The sequence below is a fragment of the Neoarius graeffei genome, chromosome 6, assembly GCF_027579695.1.
Source record: "Neoarius graeffei isolate fNeoGra1 chromosome 6, fNeoGra1.pri, whole genome shotgun sequence".
Lineage (NCBI taxonomy): Eukaryota > Metazoa > Chordata > Actinopteri > Siluriformes > Ariidae > Neoarius > Neoarius graeffei.
The window spans coordinates 81,366,116-81,388,291 of NC_083574.1; the positions used below are offsets into that span (position 1 = coordinate 81,366,116).

General features: G+C 40.0%; 1 protein-coding gene across 5 annotated transcripts in view; it reads left to right on the forward strand.

Moving 5' to 3' along the window:
* LOC132888107 (von Willebrand factor A domain-containing protein 7-like) overlaps positions 1–20,340 on the forward strand; it is a 43,971-nt gene extending 23,631 nt beyond the window's left edge. For 4 of the 5 annotated variants that reach the window (XM_060924103.1, XM_060924102.1, XM_060924104.1 and 1 more), the window contains 4 exons: positions 287–564; positions 8,691–8,827; positions 17,595–17,754; positions 17,917–20,340. In XM_060924103.1, coding sequence (XP_060780086.1) covers positions 287–564; positions 8,691–8,827; positions 17,595–17,754; positions 17,917–18,513 — 1,172 coding nt within the window. In that variant the 3' untranslated portion in view covers positions 18,514–20,340. The remainder of the gene's footprint in view (positions 1–286; positions 565–8,690; positions 8,828–17,594; positions 17,755–17,916) is intronic. The other variant, XM_060924100.1, reaches the window with a different exon arrangement.
* The last annotated feature ends 1,836 nt before the right edge of the window (positions 20,341–22,176 follow it).

Genomic DNA, 22,176 nt, shown 5'->3' on the forward strand with positions numbered 1-22,176 from the left:
TAAACATTATATAAGAAAAGCTTGTGCCAAGAATAAAACAAAAACAAAACAAATTTCTTTGCTGAATATTCAGATTTAAAGATATACAGGTACAATTTTTGCTCTCACATCCTGTTCTTTTATGCAGTTTTTTTTTAAAAAGCATCAGCTAATTTCTCTTTAGGTTTGAACATTTTTTGCAGAGTAGCTTTGGAGATTTACTTTGTGATTTAAATTTAAATGAAATATGCTCACATCATTGCTGCTTCATTGCTTTGAATTTTTTTCACTTCCTTCCTCCTCACAGGTGTACCAGCATTTTTAGTGGTGGCTGTAACAGGCCTGTCCACCAATGATGAAGCCACTTTCAGACATGTGACCTTACTAGGGTCCAATGGGGAAAGCTTTCAGAAAGTATTACTAAATTCTTCGACTTCCAATTGGTCAGGAAAGGAGCTGATCGGCTTCATTGAGTCAGTTCCCAGGAAGCCCTTCAGTGTGTGTCTCTGTGGAAAAGACAGAATGGGGAATGAGCTTGAGAGAGTTTCCACTGAGATGGTTCAGCCCACACATGTACATATCATGGTATGTCTCCATATGGCACACAATTTCAGTCTAAAATCCTTATTTCAAATCTACAACCAAGTTCATAATTTTGAAAATGTCTGTGAGGTAATATGAAATATTGAGATAAATATTGAGATAAAAGAAAATAAGATACATGTAACCTATCATTGAAGTACATTTATTCTAAGACCATTATAAAAAGCTTATTGAAATGACATTGTCCTGCTAGTTCATGATACCATAATCCTAACAATGTTACCCAAAGTAGAAAAACAGTCATATGGCATAACAGAATCTCAGCTTGTCTCATTTTACCATAGATCCAGGTTGCAGTGAAGGTTACACTAGTGTTTAGCAAATTCTAGGTGCTCATGTTTGTGGTTAGATGTTTTTGTTTAATTATTGCCACAACAATGGATATGGGCATTTTCAGGCATTTGGATATTCTTGTGGTCATTGTCTGATTTATGAAGGTCAACACACTACTTTTCCCACTTTGTGTTCTCTAATCTTCTCAAGGTTGATGAATGACTAAGGATGTTTGACCTCATATTCACATTTCATGGATGACTGCTTAAAAGGTGATAAATATTTAGGTGAACTTACCAGTAAAATGTAAATGTAAACATAATGTACATTTTAATGTACATTTTGTACATACAGTGGTGCTTGAAAGTTTGTGAACCCTTTAGAATTTTCTATATTTCTGCATAAATATGACCTAAAACATCATCAGATTTTCACACAAGTCCTAAAAGTAGATAAAGAGAACCCAGTTAAACAAATGAGACAAAAATATTATACTTGGTCATTTATTTATTGAGGAAAATGATCCAATATTACATATCTGTGAGTGGCAAAAGTATGTGAACCTCTTGGATTAGCAGTTAATTTGAAGGTGAAATTAGAGTCAGGTGTTTTCAGTCAATGGGATGACAATCAGGTGTGAGTGGGCAACCTGTTTTATTTAAAGAACAGGGATCTATCAAAGTCTGATCTTCACAACACATGTTTGTGGAAGTGTATCATGGCATGAACAAAGGAGATTTCTGAGGACCTCAGAAAAAGCGTTGTTGATGCTCATCAGGTTGGAAAAGGTTACAAAACCATCTCTAAAGAGTTTGGACTTCACCAATCCACAGTCAGACAGATTGTGTACAAATGGAGGAGATTCAAGACCATTGTTACCCTCCCCAGGAGTGGTCGACCAACAAAGATCACTCCAAGAGCAAGGCGTGTAATAGTTGGCGAGGTCACAAAGGACCCCAGGGTAACTTCTAAGCAACTGAAAGCCTCTCTCACATTGGCTAATGTTAATATTCGTGAGTCCACCATCAGGAGAACACTGAACAACAATGGTGTGCATGGCAGGGTTGCAAGGAGAAAGCCACTGCTCTCCAAAAAGAATATTGCTGCTCATCTGCAGTTTGCTAAAGATCACGTGGACAAGCCAGAAGGCTATTGGAAAAATTTTGTGGATGGATGAGAACAAAATAGAACTTTTTGGTTTAAACGAGAAGCGTTATGTTTGGAGAAAGGAAAACACTGCATTCCAGCATAAGAACCTTATCCCATCTGTGAAACATGGTGGTGGTAGTATCATGGTTTGGGCCTGTTTTGCTGCATCTGGGCCAGGACGGCTTGCCATCATTGATGGAACAATGAATTCTGAATTATACCAGCGAATTCTAAAGGAAAATGTCAGGACATCTGTCCATGAACTGAATCTCAAGAGAAGGTGGGTCATGCAGCAAGACAACGACCCTAAGCACACAAGTCGTTCTACCAAAGAATGGTTAAAGAAGAATAAAGTGAATGTTTTGGAATGGCCAAGTCAAAGTCCTGACCTTAATCCAATGGAAATGTTGTGGAAGGACCTGAAGTTCATGTGAGGAAACCCACCGACATCCCAGAGTTGAAGCTGTTCTGTACGGAGGAACGGGCTAAAATTACTCCAAGCCGGTGTGCAGGACTGATCAACAGTTACTGCAAACGTTTAGTTGCAGTTATTGCTGCACAAGGGGGTCACACCAGATACTGAAAGCAAAGGTTCACATACTTTTGCCACTCACAGATATGTAATATTGGATCATTTTCATCAATAAATAAATGACCAAGTATAATATTTTTGTCTCATTTGTTTAACTGGGTTCTCTTTATCTACTTTTAGGACTTGTGTGAAAATCTGATGATGTTTTAGGTCATATTTATGCAGAAATATAGAAAATTCTAAAGGGTTCACAAACTTTCAAGCACCACTGTACAGTATGAATATCTTGGGATATCAATAATTGAGTTTTTTCGAAAGAAAAGTTACTTTAGTTGGGTTAGCTTTCTCTTGTATTTTCAGTATGAGCTTAAGTTAGTACAAAGATATTACATTATATAGCATTTAGCAGACACTCCTATCCAGAGTGATGCAAAATGAGTGAAAAGTCAGGTACACAAAGTGCTGACCTTCTAGATAAGAACGTTCTAGTGCCAACTGAACAAGTGACAATAGTACCTCATGTAATATGCTGTTGAAGTACTCAAACAGCCAAGGAAACAAACCAACCATATACAGTGGTGCTTGAAAATTTGTGGACCCTTTAGAATTGTATACATTTCTGCATAAACATGACCTAAAACATTGTCAGATTTTCACACAAGTCCTAAAGAGAATCCAGTTAAACAAATGAGACAAATATTATACTTGGTAATTTATTTATTGAGGAAAATGATCCAATATTACATATCCGTGAGTGGCAAAAGTATGTGAACCTCTAGGATTCGCAGTTAATTTGAAGGTGAAATTAGAGTCAGGTATTTTCAATCAATCGGATGACAATCAGGTGTGAGTGGGCACCCAGTTTTATTTCAAGAACAGGGAACTATCAAAGTCTGATCTTCACAACACATGTTTGTGGAAGTGTATCATGGCATGAAAAAAATGAGATTTCTGAGAACCTCAGAAAAAGTATTGCTGATGCTTATCAGGCTGGAAAAGATTACAAAACCAGCTCAAAAGAGTTTGGACTCCACCAATCCACAGTCAGATTGTATACAAATGGAGGAAATTCAAGACCATTGTTATCCTCCCCAGGAGTGGTCAACCAACAAAGATCACTCCAAGAGCAAGGCGTGTAATAGTCGGCGAGGTCACAAAGGAGCTCAGGGTCACTTCTAAGCAACTGAAGGCCTCTCTCACATTGGCTAATGTTCATGAGTCCACCATCAGGAGAACACTGAACAACAATGGTGTGCATGGCAGGGTTGCAAGGAGAAAGCCACTGCTCTCCAAAAAGAATATTGCTGCTCGTCTGCAGTTTGCTAGAGATCACATGGACAAGCCAGAAGGCTATTGGAAAAATGTTTTGTGGACGGATGAGACCAAAATAGAACTTTTTGGTTTAAATGAGAAGCATTATGTTTGGAGAAAGGAAAACACTGCATTCCAGCAAAAGAGCCTTATCCCATCTGTGAAACATGGTGGTGGTAGTATCATGGTTTGGGCCTGTTTTACTGCATCTGGGTCAGGACGGCTTGCCATCATTGATGGAACAATGAATTCTGAATTATACCAGCAAATTCTAAAGGAAAATGTCAGGACATCTGTCTATGAACTGAATCTCAAGAGAAGGTGGGTCATGCAGCAAGACAACAACCCTAAGCACACAAGCCGTTCTACCAAAGAATGGTTAAAGAAGAATAAAGTTAATGTTTTGGAATGGCCAAGTCAAAGTCTTGACCTTAATCCACTCGAATTGTTTTGGAAGGACCTGAAGCGAGCAGTTCATGTGAGGAAACCCACTAACATCCTAGAGTTGAAGCTGTCCTGTACAGAGGAATGGGCTAAAATTCCTCCAAGCTGGTGTGCAGGACTGATCAACAGTTACCAGAAACGTTTATTTGCAGTTATTGCTGCACAAGAGGGTCACACCAGATACTGAAAGCAAAGGCTCACATACTTTTGGCACTCACATATATGTAATATTGGATCATTTTCCTCAGTAAATAAATGACCAAGTATCATATTTTTGTCTTATTTGTTTAACTTGGTTCTCTTTATCTACTTTTATGACTTGTGTCAAAATCTGATGTTGTTTTAGGTCATATTTATGCAGAAATGCAGAAAATTCTAAAGGGTTCACAAACTTTCAAGTACGACTGTAAAGTACAACTAAATCGAGAACTCAAACAGCTAACTCCAGGCTAGACAGTACACAGCCTGTGTTGGTCTAGACTGAAACAGTTTCAGTGGGCAGGGAGGAAGGAGAGAGGTGCAGTGTGAAGAGGCGAGTCTTCAGTCTGTACTTGAAGTTCGTCAAGGATTCGGCATTTCTGACCTCAATGGGAAGGTCATTCCACCAATGGGGAACCAGGACAGACAGCAGTCTTGAGTGGGCCGGACAGGAGCGGAGAAGAGGCGGGGCCAGGTGACCAATAGTAGCAGAGCATAGGGATCTGACTGGTGTGTCAGAGGTATTTATTTATTTATTTATTTTTGCACAGTTAAAATTATATAAAAATAAAGATAACAAAATAATAAAAAGTGCAGGGAGAGGCAAAAAATCTGAATGGGCTTATTTAAAAGCCTCCACCTATAATTAAAATTTCATAATTATAAAGAATAGAAAATTAACATACAGAGAATATTATAACTACATAAAATAATAATGAACTAATAATAAAAAAAACATATATATAACATCAACAACAAGTTATAATGACAGTAACAAAAATAGCAATATTGAAAAAAATGATATAAAAGTGTGTTATCATGTATGAATTAGAATTTCAAAACAGCAGTTAAATGGGCTTTTAAACATCTTTTGAAACATTTTATAGAGAAGCAGTTCTTTGCCAAATGGGAAAAAAACTATTCCATAATTTGGAACCCCTAAATTTGATAGTAAATTGACCTCTGCACGTAAGAAATCTTGGAGGATGAAGATCTAAAGATTGTTGGGTTGAATAAGAATAAATCTGTGAATTAAATTTAAAATAAGCCTTAAAGTGCTCTGGAAAATGTTCATGACTTCAATATACCTTATAAATAAAAACACATATTTGAGAGATATTGATATCATGAATAGTAAGTATCTGAAGTTTCTGAAAAAGAGATACAGATGAGGCATGTGACCCAGATCGAGTTACCATCCTAACAAAACATTTCTGCAGGACCAAAATTCTGTAAAGTGTAGTAGGAAAAGTGCTTGCCCAAACTATATTACAATATGAAAGATATGGATAAATTAAACTATGATAAAGTGTAAGAAGACAGTTTGTGGTAACAAGATTACTAATCCTCCTAATTTTACCGATAGATTTATGTATTTTTTTTTACTAACCCAGTCAATTTGTGCTTTGCAACTCAAACTCTCATCAACAAAAATTCCCAGGAATCTTCTTGTTGAGACTTGAGGCATCTCAACAGACTGAATTATAACTTTACAAAAGTCCTTATATGATTTTCTTTTAATCACAAAAAATTATATAATTAGATTTTTTTTTATATTCAGAGATAACTTATTTAATTATTTATTTTTGAAAAACATGGCAAAATAGATATGGGTCTATAATTATTAAATCAACACGGATCATCTGCTTTAAACAGAGGAATAACTTTGGCAATTTTTAAATCCTCTGGTATAACGCCTGTTTTCATAGACAGAGAAAAAATATAAGCCAGTGGCTTCAAAATTGACTGCTTGACCTGTTTAACAAGGGATGCAGAAATGTTATCATGGCCAGCTGAAGATGTTTTTAGTTTATCAATAATGTCACTTATGTCTTGAACATCAGGAGGCTTAAAAGAAGAGATAGAAGGATAATTTCCTGTAATAAAATCCAATGGCTTACCACAACAAGCAGGAACTTTACTAGCCAATTCATAACCAATGTTAACAAAAAAATCATTAAATTTTTGAGCTATATCAAATCAATTGTTAAAAGAATTGACACCATCTAAGAAGATTGAAGGTAACTCTGGGTGAGTCTTTTTTTTTTCTCTATGCAGCAACTGATTTAGGCGGCACGGTGGTGTAGTGGTTAGCGCTGTCGCCTCACAGCAAGAAGGTCCTGGGTTCGAGCCCCGGGGCCGGCGAAGGCCTTTCTGTGTGGAGTTTGCATGTTGTCCGCGTGGGTTTCCTCCAGGTGCTCCGGTTTCCCCCACAGTCCAAAGACATGCAGGTTAGGTTAACTGGTGACTCTAAATTGACCGTGAGTGTGAATGGTTGTCTGTGTCTATGTGTCAGCCCTGTGATGACCTGGCGACTTGTCCAGGGTGTACCCTGCCTTTCGCCCGTAGTCAGCTGGGATAGGCTCCAGCTTGCCTGCGACCCTGTAGAAGGATAAAGCGGCTAGAGATAATGAGATGAGCAACTGATTTATAACTTTCCATGTGGTTTTAGTGTCATTTGAACATCTCTTAAATTTTTCACAAAAATATTTCTTTTTTGCAAATCTAGTGGAATGAGTATATTTATTTCTGTAAGATTTATAAACACCATGAGTAAGGGGTGTAGAATTTGAGACATATTTTCTGTACAGTTTATTCTTTTTCCTCAGCAGCTTAAGCAAATCAACTGTAAACCAAGGCTTACTAAAATCCTGACTACATTTCCTAGTAGAACTGCCTATTGGAAAACATTCATTGAAACTAAAACAAATAACTTTCATAAAATTTTACATGCAAAATGAGCATTATTTTCTTTATATAGATCATTCCATGAAATACTGGCAAGCATATCATTAAATTTAGAAATATTTGACTTGCTCATAATTCTTTTGTGCATCTTTTTCTTATTTAATTTTATTAGACTTGATTAAAGAATATTGGAAAATAGGAAAATGATCTGACAAATCTAAATACAAAACCCCAGATTTCATTCCTTCACTCAAGTTGTTTGTTAAGATGTTATCAAAGTTACTGAGTTTTCCTTTACTCTTGTAGATTTATAAATAAGAGGAAAAAATAACTAGAATAAAGAATATTGAGAAAATCTGCAGTTAATGTATCTAAATTATTTTTAGGAGGTTTATATTAAAATCTCCTAAAATATAACAAAGTTTATCGCCCTTGTTTATCAAGTCAAGAGAACTGGACAGACTTTCATTAAAATCTTTGACAGTAGAGTCAGGTGGGCAATAAATAACACCAACTATAACATTTTTTTCCACCAAATACACCAGAGAGCTCCACAAAAACAGATTCCACCTCAACCCTAACTGACTTCAGGGAGAGATCATCCCTAACTTTAAATTCATAGTCACCAAGAAAAAAAACAAAGATACTCCACCTCCAGATCTGTTCTCTCTTACGTAGTGAACTGAATTATAATTTGGTAATTTAAATATTTCTCTAGACTCTTCTGTAAGCCATGTTTCAGATGAGGCAATAACAGAGAAATTATGTTTAAGTGAAGATAAATAATGAATAAATTTGCCATAGTTGCAAGGGAGACTTCTTATATTCAGGTGGAAAGTGGAGAATATATTAGAAGGCATAGAAACACATAAGTCATTAAACTGAGCTTCATCATAAAATCTACAAAGATTAATGGCATCAAATTATGAAAAAAAATGTAGATCTGGGTCAACATCAAAACTGTAAGAGTCAATTTCAGAAGAATCAAAAGGCTTAAAAATATGGTCATCAAAATCAGATGTATTGCAGTAGTCCATAGGGTGTAAATACAATGTACTGTGGATGTCATAAAAAAATCAGAGTACTGTAAGATGAGTCATGATGGGCACTACTGAGTATTAGCCCTCCTTTGTTGTGGTGGGTTTTGAAAAGGTGAATGAACAATAAGTTTGTCATATCTCAAATATGCAATGTCACCTCTCTCTCGAGCTGCCTTCATTGCAGGGAGACTGGTATGCTGGCCCTAACCCCTTGACAGCCTGGTAAGCTAGCACCAATATCTTAAATTTGATGCGAGCTGCGATAGGTAGCCAGTGCAGGTCGGCAAGCAGAGAGGTGACATGGGAAGAACAAAGTAAGTTGTAGACCAGGCGAGCTGCAGTGTTCAGTATGAGCTGCAGGGGTCTGATTTTTTTTTTCAATACCTTTTTCAAGACATTTTTTCAATACCTTATTTACCAATGGTGCCAATAATTCTGATTGTAAATAAATATATCAACAAAATCTCTCTCAGGTGCTGTCAGCTCCTCATCTTCTTCCAGGTCATCAATCCACCATTTTGTTTGAAGTGTTCAACCACGGTCCTGGTCGTCATTTCATAGTGAGTGCTGAAGATGACCGTGGCTTCCTTTCACATGGCAAACACCACAGGTGAGACCTAATTGTGGTAACAATGAAGAGAAAATATCTGACACATGTATACATTAATGTGCTCGGTCTTATACATGATGATGATTTATGTTATCCTTATCCATAATAACTAATTCACAGGCACATGTACAGTGGTGCTTGAAAGTTTGTGAAGCCTTTAGAATTTTCTATATTTCTGCATAAATATGACCTAAAACATCAGATTTTCACACAAGTCCTAAAAGTAGATAAAGAGAACCCAGTTAAACAAGTGAGACAAAAATATGATACTTGGTCATTTATTGAGGAAAATTATCCAATTTTACATATCCGTGAGTGGCAAAAGTATGTGAACCTCTAGGATTAGTAGTTAATTTGAAGGTAAAATTAGAGTCAGGTGTTTTCAATCAATGGGATGACAGGTGAGAGTGGGTACCCTGTTTTATTTAAAGAACAGGGATCTATCAAAGTCTTATCTTCACAACACGTTTGTGGAAGTGTATCATGGCATGAACAAAGGAGATTTCTGAGGACCTCAGAAAAAGTGTTGTTGATGCTCATCAGGCTGGAAAAGGTTACAAAACCATCTCTAAAGGGTTTGGACTCCACCCATCCACAGTCAGACAGATTGTGTACAAATGGAGGAAATTCAAGACCATTGTTACCCTCCCCAGGAGTGGTCGACCAATTAAGGCCCTGTTCACACGGCAACGGATTCAGGTGACTCCGATACAATTGCTTATCGTTTAGGCCTGGCGTCCACACGGCACCGGCGTTTTGGGTGCCCAAAACGCAATCTTTTTGAGAACGGGTTCCAGAGTGGAAAGATCTGGCAACGTTGCCGTTGTGAAGTCATCTGGATGAGAGAACGGATTTGTTTATGATGACGTCACAACCACATGACTGTGAGTGCTTCACGCCGGGTAGAAGTGTAACGAATATCACCAGGAAAAAGCCTTACAGAGCACTAGTGAGAGTGAAACACGAGCTTGAATATTATTATTATTATTATTATTATTATGTTCAGTGTTAGTTCACAGTAGTAATGCAAGAAGCAGATTAGTGACAGTAATAGTGAAGCAAAAACATGCAATTGTACAAACACTGCAGCTCTACAGCAAAATATTAATTTATGAAATGGTCTGATTCTTAACACCAGTAGTGCCAATTATCTTCTCATTGCGATGCGAGTTGTCAACAAATCCTATAACTTGGTTCATGAAACACGCTTACAAAATATTTTCACTGTGAATATTTATTGTGTAATGGTGCAAAGTGAGAGAGAGACTCTGCCCTTAGGGCAGAGTCAATCCCGCCAGCAAAAATAGGGAAAAAAAAAGGAGCGATCTCACCTCTTCAGATGTGGGTTTAAGTCCTACAATACATTCCTCAAAAAGGGTGTAGAAGAAATTAATCCATCAACGTGTATCATTCAATTTATTCCGGACCATTAAAGACGCCGCCTTCCGCGTAGAATCATACGTCATCCTTGCCGCCATATTGGATAGGTCAAAGCGGAGAATAAAGATTCATGTGCTGCGTTTAACTGTACCAACAGGTTTACCGTCCAAACGAGATCATATGGGATTACCTTTCACAGGTGAGAAACAACAAATTAATCCATCAACGTGTATCATTCAATTTATTCCGGACGATTAAAGACGCCGCCTTCTGCGTAGAATCATACGTCATCCTCGCCGCCATTTTGGAGAGGTCAAAGCGGAGAATAAAGATTAGCTGCGTTTAACTGTACCAACAGGTTTGCCATCCAAACGAGATCACATGGGATTACCTTTCACAGGTGAGACTGGAAAAATACTTTTCATTGTATTTGGTCATTATAATGTAATTTTACAAACAGATTTTCCTGACTTTGTGGCTAATATGAAGTCTCGCGCATAATAGTTTATGCGCATGTGTCCTTACTTCTTCTATTGTTCTGGTGTCTCCGAAGGGACCGTCTTATAGTGCCCCTAGAGGTGTGGCATGTGTATTGCATCGTTTTCAGCAAGCGTTGCGTTGCCATATGGACCTGATATTTTACTGATTGTTGCCCATTTGGACGCGATATATTTTTAAATAACATCTCGTTGCCGTTGTCGTGTGGATGTAGCCAAAGATCACTCCAAGAGCAAGGCATGTAATAGTCGGTGAGGTCACAAAGGACCCCAGGATAACTTCTAAGCAACTGTGAAGGCCTCTCTCACATTGGCTAATGTTAATGTTCATGAGTCCACCATCAGGAAAACACTGAACACCGATAATGTGCATGACAGGGTTGCAAGGAGAAAGCCACTGCTCTACAAAAAGAACTTTGCTGCTCATCTGCAGTTTGCTAAAGATCACGTGGACGAGCCAGAAGGCTATTGGAAAAATGTTTTGTGAACGGATGAGACCAAAATAGAACTTTTTGGTTTAAATGAGAAGTGCTATGTTTGGAGAAAGGAAAACACTGCATTCCAGCATAAGAACCTTATCCCATCTGTGAAAGATGGTGGTGGTAGTATCCAGAGGTGGAAAGTAACGAATTACATTACTTGCGTTACTGTACTTGAGTAGCTTTTTTGTGTACTTATACTTTTTCAAGTAATTTTTAGAGAGTGTACTTTTACTTTTACTTAAGTATGTTTTCTTTTAAGTAGTGTACTTCGGTACATGGGCGGCACGGTGGTGTAGTGGTTAGCGCTGTCGCCTCACAGCAAGAAGGTCCTGGGTTCGAGCCCCGGGGCCGGCGAGGGCCTTTCTGTGTGGAGTTTGCATGTTCTCCCCGTGTCCGCGTGGGTTTCCTCCGGGTGCTCCGGTTTCCCCCACAGTCCAAAGACATGCAGGTTAGGTTAACTGGTGACTCTAAATTGACCGTAGGTGTGAATGTGAGTGTGAATGGTTGCCTGTGTCTATGTGTCAGCCCTGTGATGACCTGGCGACTTGTCCAGGGTGTACCCCGCCTTTCGCCCGTAGTCAGCTGGGATAGGCTCCAGCTTGCCTGCGACCCTGTAGAAGGATAAAGCGGCTAGAGATGATGAGATGAGAGACTTCGGTACATTTTACATCACAACCGTTACTGAGTAAAAAAATAAAAAATAAAAAAAGGCTAAAACGGAGAAGGGGAAATGCGTTCTGGAAATGAATCACGGGAAGGACAGTTGTCGCACGCACGAGTTTCACACAGACGATGGCGGACATGCACCAGCGCTTTAAGGGGGGTCTTCGGGGGGCTCAAGACCCTGGGCCACAGCCAATCAGGGGTCTTGTAATATTAATAAAATAATAAACTGTCGGAATCGTGGGCCTACATTAATGTACGGATAGAAATAAGGTTAGAAATAAATGAGCGCACAGTAGCCTGCTGTAAGAGACATGGTGGATGTGGTTCACGAAACGAACACCCACAACTGTACCAGAATAAAATGTAACAAAATGTAACGTCACGCACAAAAGCGCGCCAAAGACTGCGGACTACTGAGACACAAATTTAGAGGCTTTGAAAGATGAAGCGTTCACATGTTAGCGGGGCGCATAAAAGGAAAAAAGAGAGAGATGCAGGTAATGATAGAATCGTTGCCTAAAGTCACAGACTTTTTTTAAGGTAAGGATCACCAATCTGTTCAGAATATCAGCTACTTATCAGTTATCAGCCTACCAGCAGCTAGGCTATGTGCAGCTAGGCTAGATATGCTATGATCTGTCCAACAGTAAAATAAATCAGTTGTGATTTGAATATGTGTCGTGTGATTTGAGTTTAATCCTGTTAGTATAATAGCATATTTCGATGGGGATAATAAAATGTCTAAAACGGCATCTACTGAAGAAATTGATGAAAAGATTGTAGCCTATAATGTTCACAGTTCGGGCAGCAGACAGAGTAAGCATACTGAGGGGAACAGCAATACAAAGCTAGCGCAGATCCACATTTCTCACTAGCTGTGTTGGGTGTGTTGTTAACCCGTGTGGATTTAAGTGAAATACTTGAGAAGTTCTGTGGTCAAGACAGCGTTTTAAGGTAAGGACGCTTGATTATTAATGTTTGCCCGCCGTGGCTTGTTGTTGACGAAAGGCCCACATGATTTTGCCTTATGCAGCTACTGCTAGCGTCATGCTTTGAACTAGGTTAAGCTCATTTGTGCTAAAGGATGGGTTTATTGAAGGACTTTGATGTAGCTAGTTTCTTTTTAAAAAATTGTATGCTCAAAACAGTATGCCCGTGTTCATCATGTTTAACTTTTTTCTTGATGGAGTGCGTGAAATATTGTTGCAAGTGGTATTTTGATGCAGTCATGTCAAAAATGCAGTTGAATGCACGGTCTTATTCAAGGAAAAGGAAGACTTGCATGATGCTTGAATATAGATCGGTAAAATAGACCCTAGTAGGACTTGGTTTCGTGTATTTCGGTCTGTAGAGTTATGAGTTTGGCCGCTGTCCATGGTGTTTACGTTTCATGTGGCCGCCGAGCCAAGTACCTTCATCATCATCATCATGTTCCCCTGTCAAAAGTTAAACTCTCTAGGGATGCTTCTGCTGTAGCAGTTGCAGCAGTTGCTCAAAGTTTGATTTGTCCATCATCATGCGTCTTATTTGTTGGGTGTCTATGCCCAGCAGATTCTCCCATTTCGTCCATTTGTAACCATTTTTGTCAAACAGGAACTGCTTTTGCACTTGGTTATTGCCCATCCAGCAAACGTGAGCAATATATTTTAGTTGTTGTACGTAGCAGGATAGTTTTATATCCTGGGTTCCTGTCAGTTTCCGGAGGTCAGCATTGGACATCTTGTAGCTCCAGTCTATATCTTCATTTGTAGTGTTCTTTTGGTCAGGGGCATTCTTTCGTTTATATCCACCTTTAATCATTTTCCTTAGGAAGCTGTGCCACACTACCTCAATTTTGTGAATTTCACTGGATGATAGTTGCCATGCCTGTGTGCTGTACAGGAGACGAGATCGAACGCATGCCACTAGGAACTTTATACGGGTTTTTAGTAGTATTCGGTGGTCGGTTAGAACGTGTTTCAGTTCATTCCATTTCATGAATGCAGCACTTATCCTAGCATGCAGAAAGTGTGAGGATTCATCACAGTTGCTGACATTATAACCAAGATATTTAAAGGTGCAGACGTTTTTAATATTAGTGCCGCCAAGGGAAATGATACTTGGTTTACATTTGATATCCTCATTGATGTTAAAAGCCATTGTTTCTGTTTTGACATATGATATTTGTAAACCAAAGCAGGTGTAGGTCTTATCATACAACTGAAGAATATTCTGAAGCTCCTCGATGGATCCAGCGAGTATGGCCTGATCATCTGCGTATAGAATCTCTGTTATGCAACCCTCTCCTGATGCTCGTGCTTTCGTATGCATTTCTCTTGTGGATACCTCATTTGGAATGCAATATCTGAACTTGAAGCCTGTATCTGGGTACAGTTTTGATATCTCATGCTGTGCAATCCTGACAACAAAGTCCATATAGATATTAAAAACTGATGGCGATTCTAGGGCACCTTGTCTTGCAGTGAATGTTTGTTTTCATGCCGCCGAGCTATTTTTATGTATTTTATTTTTTAAAAGGACTTGTCTGTAGGTGTGTGTGTTTTATGTTTACAACACATAGGTCTACATTAGCGCATGCGCGCTTGTGTGGTTATCTCTGGTCATGCCCCTGCGTGAAAGTTACGCAGTATCACTGTCCTGTCCGTGGTAATAATCAGAACCGGCTCTGTAATGATAATGCGCGCGTTCTTCTCTCCCTCTGTGGTCGGATGTGTTGAGCGATGTGAGCGTGGGCCTTGCGCAGCTACACTGAGCCAAACGTAACCTATCGTAGGCTTCTAGGCTAATTACGCGCTTACACTGTAAATGCTTGACACGTATTGCAAATAAAATAAGAGTGTTTTCCTGGCCAACGGTAAGGGTAGGGTTGACAGGTAGCCTATGAGGGGCCTAGCCCCTGGGCCACGGGTGTTGATAAAACACCCCTGCGGACATGGAGGAGACCGAGGAACCTGTTGTGGACGACCCTGCAGAAAACGCAATTTCTTCCAGTAATGAAGTGCACCCCTGGCCCTACATACGTGATCACTTCAGCTTCGTAGAGAAAAGGGGTGACAGTTTCATTATGCAATGCAGATTATGTGTGCCCAAGAAGACAACCATTGCGGCATACAAAAATTTGACGTCTAATCTGCGCAAGCATGTTGAGGTAAGTATTGTCATTGGCATCATAATCACAGGTGCAGATAGAGGGTGGGACGGGTGGGATTCATCCAACCCAGATTTAAATTCACCTCGTTCGGTCCCCCCCACTTATAGGGAGGAAAAAACGTCTGCTGTCTTTCTTTGCATAAGGCAAACCTCACGGAAAAATCAAAAGACTAATTACCATTTGGTTTATTGAGGTGCACAGCAGTGTATACATAGTTGCAACAACTCACATAAAACAAAACAAAGACTGATATTCGGTTGGTTGAGCTGCGCAGACTGCACAGGTTGCGAGCTCGAGCTTGGTTGCTATGGTTACCCACAACAAGTTTGACAGGCATATCGGGGTTGGGATTGGTTTGCTGGCAGCTTTGTTCCCCCCAGTTTTTTGTCCCCCCCAATTCAAAAAACGTATCTGCGCCCCTGATCATAATGTTTCCTTTCCATAGTAAAACCAACAATAGGCTGGTTATATTCCAAAAATAGTGGATGGCATTGCTAATGTTGAAGTAGCAACCTGTTGGTACTGTAACATAACGGTAACTAGTCTGTTATTCGGTTGGCTAATCATGCAAGCAAGTTAGCTCGCCAACCTGACGTGATCAGTCCTCCTACCATTCTACATCCAACAGGCCAGAAAGGAATACTAAGCAAAACAAATAATGTTTGAATTGAATTGTTCAATAACACACAGTGCACACAGGCAAGCTACGAGATTTTGGTGCAACATTTCACTTTCATATTTCGTGTACAATGTTTTGTGTGTGGTCAGGGCGATGTAAACGACATGACTGTGTGTATTGACCTTTTTTGTTTGTCTCAGTTTTAACGCAGCATTATCCTAAGCATTCAATTTGATACACTTCCTTTAAATAAAACATCTGGGTTGAGATGTACATATATCCTTGTTTCCTCTTCTTTTTCATTTTTGCACAACACAATGGAGGCAGAAAACACCCATTATTAAAAGTAACGTTTTACTTTTACTCAAAGTACATTTTAAATGATCTACTTTTTACTTTTACTTGAGCAGATTTTTTGTCTGGTAACTTTACTTGTACTTAAGTAAAATTTCATCAGAGTAACAGTACTTGTACTTGAGTATAATATTTTAGTACTCTTTCCACCTCTGGTAGTATCATGGTTTGGGCCTGTTTTGCTGCATGTGGGCCAGGACGGCTTGCCATCATTGATGGAACAATAACTTCTGAATTATACCAGCAAATTCTAAAGGAAAATATCAGGACATCTGTCCATGAACTGAATCTTAAGAGAAGGTGGATCATGCAGCAAGACAACGACCCTGAGCACACAAGACGTTCTACCAAAGAATGGTTAAAGAAGAATAAAGTTAATGTTTTGGAATGGCCAAGTCAAAGTCCTGACCTTAATCCAATCGAAATGTTGTGGAAGGACCTGAAGTGAGCAGTTCATGTGGGGAAACCCACCAACATCCCAGAGTTGAAGCTGTTCTGAGGAATGGGCTAAAATTCCTCCAAGCCAGTGTGCAGGACTGATCAACAGTTACCGGAAAAATTTTGTGGCAGTTATTGCTGCACAAGGGGGTCACTCCAGATACTGAAAGCAAAGGTTCACATACTTTTGCCACTCACAGATATGTAATATTGGATAATTTTCCTCAATAAATAAATGACCAGGGGTGGCACGGTGGTGTAATGGTTAGCGCTGTCACCTCACAGCAAGAAGGTCCGGGTTCGAGCCCCGTGGCCGGCGAGGGCCTTTCTGTGCAGAGTTTGCATGTTTTCCCCGTGTCCGCGTGGGTTTCCTCCGGGTGCTCCAGTTTCCCCCACAGTCCAAAGACATGCAGATTAGGCTAACTGGTGACTCTAAATTGACCGTAGGTGTGAATGTGAGTGTGAATGGTTGTCTGTGTCTATGTGTTAGCCCTGTGATGACCTGGTGACTTGTCCAGGGTGTACCTCGCCTTTCGCCCGTAGTCAGCTGGGATAGGCTCCAGCTTGCCTGCGACCCTGTAGAACAGGATAAAGCGGCTAGAGATAATGAGATGAATGAAATAAATGACCAAGTATAATTTTTTTTCTCATTTGTTTAACTGGGTTCTCTTTATCTATTTTTAGGACTTGTGTGAAAATCTGATGATGTTCTAGGTCATATTCATCCAGAAATATAGAAGCACCACTGTTTGTTGCATGCGCCACATAATCCAAGACAAATATTACAGAGGTTAAAAAAAAAATTATTTAACAAAGGACAGTAAATAATAGCTGATATGGTGAAGGATTTTCCTTCAAAGCTCAGTTATGTTTTAACTAGTTGTGGCAGTTAATACAGAAGAATTATGGTAGTTGCACCACACACAGGTGTAAACACTCACTCATTACCTGTTTTTTCTCTGTGACTCCTCTTCCTTTGTACATCCAGTACTTAACCACATCACTGCTTCCACAACATGTGTGCCATCAATCAAGAGCTATTTGTATCCAGATTTTAAAATGTGCACAAGTTCTTTCTTGAACTTTAAGGCCTGATTGCATGAAGCTCAGAACATTCCCTTGTGCTTTTTTTTTTTTAAGTCCGCCATGTATTTCCCAAATCTACTCTGTTCTCTGACAGGTTTTTTATCAGAGAGAAGGGATCTGTGAGGGAGAAGGTCAAGCTGAGGACTCCACACTCTAGCCAGGCAGGTCAGACACTTACAGTGACCCTCACAGTCCAGGCACATGACTCACCAGATGCCAACTATGCTGTTCTATATCTTCTGGTTTTACAAGAGGTGAGAGACAAATATATTGAAATTATACTGTATACACCAAAATATAATATTCTGTAGTATTTTAAACAGTATAATATACAAAACATTGTTAAATGCAATATAATATTTCTGATAAGATTATATTTGTATGTATCTGTCAAATCAACCTTTTTGTCCACCTAGGAGCCTGACATGTCTCCTCCATCATGTGCTGTGATGCATGTGGAATCAGACTGTCCTCCTCTTCCTCAGTGTTTTCTGGGTAACTGGAGTGTCTACCTGACAGTGAAGGACAGGGGCCACTCTGGATTGGCAACCATACAACTTGCTGTAGGACAAGGCACTCTCATGCTACTCCATGATGAGGCCACTGGGAAAAATGAAAACTCTCTGATGCAGCTCCCTGAGGAAACATATATAAGCCCCCTGAGACAGCTCCATGAGGAAGGAGCAAGGCATCAGTTGCACACACACTCAGCACAGCTCAAGCATAGAGCTCACAGAGTAGCAAAAGACCGATTCGTGAATGGCAGCCCTTCACTGAATATTAGTGAGTGGGGTAGGAGAAAGCACATAATGCTGCACTATACTTCAGACTGCTGTGTCCCTGAGGCAGAGTTGCTCATGTGGGATGGAGCAGGCAATATGAGGAACTGCAGCCTGACAGCCAGCCAACAGAGGGCACTTGGAGAGAAAAACAGTGCAGCAAATGGGATTGCACATACACTTGTGGCACTTGCTTTATGGACCTTGTTAGGACTGGACACACTTTGTGCATAGAAAAGCTTAACATTCATGGCAGCATGCTTTATAATAAGTGAAATATAATAAATTGGAAAAAGGAAACCAACACTGAAACTGTTGGATTTTGAAGAAATAATTTTTAATATTGGATGGCATGGGGGTGGCACAGTGGTGTAGTGGTTAGCACTGTTGCCTCACAGCAAGAAGGTCCTGGGTTCGAGCCCAGCGGTCGGCAAGGGCCTTTCTGTGTGGAGTTTGCATGTTCTCCCCGTGTCTGTGTGAGTTTCCACCGGGTGCTCTGGTTTCCCCCACAGTCCAAAGACATGCAGGTTAGGTTAATTGGTGGCTCTAAATTGACCGTGTGTGAGTGTGAATGGTTGTTTGTCTCTGTGTCAGCCCTGCGATAACCTGACGACTTGTCCAGGGTGCACCCTGCCTCTTGCCCATAGTCAGCTGGGATAGGCTCCAGCTTGCCTGTGACCCGGTAGAACAGGATAAGCAGCTACAGATAATGGATGGATGGCACGGTGAATTAACACATAGTGTTGCTACCTCACAGCTCCAGGGTCTCTGGTTCCTAAGCTTGGGATACTGCTACCATTTCATATCATTCACCTCTGTCTGTTTAGGTTTCCTCTGGATTTGTTGTTTCTTCAGACCTCCCAAAATCATACCAGTAGTTTGGCTACATTTGAATGCTCCTACATTCAAATGTATTCGAGTCCGAGAACAAGACTCCAACCACACTATTTGACAGTGGCTATTGCTTCCTTTATGTGAAACTGTCTCTGCTACTGCATTGGACTAAAGTTACTGCTTGACTGCCCCATTTTAGTTAATAGGCTACAGATAAAAAGCTTGTTCATCACTCAGCAAGCCCCACTATCAACAGGGCAAATAACATGAGAGAGGGTTAATAATAGCTAGTTTATTGGTCAGAAAGGAATCCCTGCTATCAACAGAGCAATGAACACCATGTGCCACTTATTTCTCTGGGTGTAGTCTTGCCAAATGACAATTGAAGTTTGAGGTTGTCCCTGTCGTCTTCTCGATAGTTCTTCCACATATGGAACAAATAGCAGTGCATTTTTCCCACTACATAAGAAGTCTGTATAAGCAAAGGGACAATCCTAAGGGCATTCTCTCCAGGCATTTTAGCACCATTAATATTAGTTTGTTCCTGAACAGGTGAATGTGCATTCTCTTACCCAAAATTAGTATGAAAATTAATGTAGATATAAATATCTTATGCCAAATTATGATGGCATGTTACAAAAAATAAAGAAAAAAATCTGAGTCCTCATCTCCAATTTATGAGTCTGAATGCAGTTAATGCACGAGTCCAAGTCTGAGTCATCAGTGCTCAAATCTAAGTCAAGTCACGAGTCCTTAAAATTAGGGCACGAGTTGGACACGAGTCCAAGTCCTGGATTCAAGTACGACAAGCCTGTACTGTATCTACATAGGATTAACATTTATGAAATGTATCAGTCAGAGTTTAGCCCTCATCAAAGCACAGAGACAGCACTGGTTAAAGTGGTAAATGACCTACTACTGGCCTCTGATCAGGGTTGTGTCTGCTTGTTTGTGTTGCTTGACCTTAGTGCAGCTTTTGACACCACTGATCATACTATCCTCCTTGATAGACAAGAAAATGTTTTTGGAGTTAAAGGGATGGCCCTCTCTTGGCTCAGGTCTTATTTGATTAATTGTTTGCAGTTTGTAGAAATAAATAGTGACTAAAAAAGTGATGTCATTTCTGACTGAGAGTACGCTGTGTGCATTTGGCTGCTGGTTCTCACTGGTGCTTTTGTTTTTTGACTTTTCACTCTGCCTTTTTTACTTATTTACTTTGGCAATTTAATTTTGCTCTGTGTTATATGCCTACATCACACCTGCTTCTTACCTGCACGAGTGCTGGAAACAAAAATTCACCAGTTAGAATTGAATGTGGAGGTAAATGGATTGTATGGGAATGACACCAGATTGGCTCCACTATTGCAGGAGCCAGGATCGTCACATGATCATCTTGATAATCTCTCAACCATACAGACAAGGGTAAGGACTGAGAATAAATCAGAAAGAAAAATGCTACTAGGTAAATTAATTACTGGGCCTCAAACTCTGATTGTGGGTGACTTTGCTGTCAAAGATGGTATAAGCATGAGCAGCAAAAATGCCAAAATATTCTTTTCCCAAGGATATGGTTTCAAATATGATAGAAAAAAAAAATCTCACATATTGTGGCTGCATATCCAACTATGAAAAACATCACACTGCACACAGGGACAAATGATGTTGTGAAGCAAGAATCTGAAACAAGACTTTACTAATCTGTTTAATACAGTCAGCTCTCTGAATGCTGGGGTGTTTATCAGTGGCCTTCTACTGCCAGTCAGAAGAGGAGCTGAGAGATTCAGAAGATTGTTTGCCCTCAATACATGGCTCTCTACTGCATGTAGTCAAGTCAGTTTATTTGTATAGCACTTTTAACAACAGACATTATTGCAAAGCAGCTTTACAGAAAAATAAAGACTTTAAACATATGAACTAATTTTATCCCTAATAAATTTATTTGTCCTGGATGAGCAAGCCTGACATGAGGAAGAAACCTTTAAAGGAACCAGACTCAAAAGGGAACTCATCAAAAGAGAGTTTGCATGTTCTCCCCTTGTCTGTGTGGGTTTCCTCCAGGTTCTCCTGTTTCCCCCACAGTTCAAAGACAGTCAGATTAGGTAAAATACCCCCGCCACTGGGGTTGCACAAGCCAGTGTATACTCAGTGCCGATCTCAAGCCTGGATAGATTAGGGAGGGTTGTGTCAGGAAGGGCATCCAGTGTAAAACCTATGCCAAATCAAATACGCAGAACAGATCTGCTGTAGCGACCTCTAATAGGAACAGCTGAAAGAAAAAGAATGATGTAGCAACAATAGCACTAATTTCAGAAACCATTTCCTTTCTAGCAGTACTTACCACCTGTAAACAAGAGAAAAAAACAAACAAACAAAGGGGGATCCAACCACTCCATCCATGGCAACTTTAAAAAGAACAATGTCTTTCAGACCTTGAAATGAGTGGGGGGTTTTCTGTGTGTATTTCTCTGCATGTACATAATGGGCATGTGTGACAGGGTTAAATATGCTCCCCTGAATTTCCCCACTGAAGTTGTGTTTTTCCTTCCAAACTGTGCACCTCTGTGTGCATCTTTTGCATTTTCTCATGCATCTGGAGTACAGTAGGGGGTGTGGCATACATGGTTCCCACGGTACCATGGTGCCCCTAAAGGCTGAGCTAATTTCACATGCCGTATGATAGAGTCCATAACCAGAGCTCTTTCAGGTTTCTCAGTGGGTGCATCACTAAGGAGAGCAAACCTGTTCGACACGTGATGCGGAGAGGAATGGTGCTCCCGTGGACGAGCCTCAGCGGTAGCTTTGGCTCTACGCTTATGCTGCCGAGTCGTCACCCATTCGCCCTGCTGTAAGGGCTCTAATGTTGGGGGATTACTAACTCCATCTAGTTAGTAGACCTCAATTAAAATACCTCAGTTGCTTGCTCTGAATAGTGCATTTGTCTTGCAAATCACACCTTAGTCAAAACAAGGCAAATTTATTGCATTTTCACAGCAGCAATGCTGCTGTCATGTGGGAAAAAGAAAAGAAAACAAACAAAACAAAACAAAAAAAAACCCTATCTGG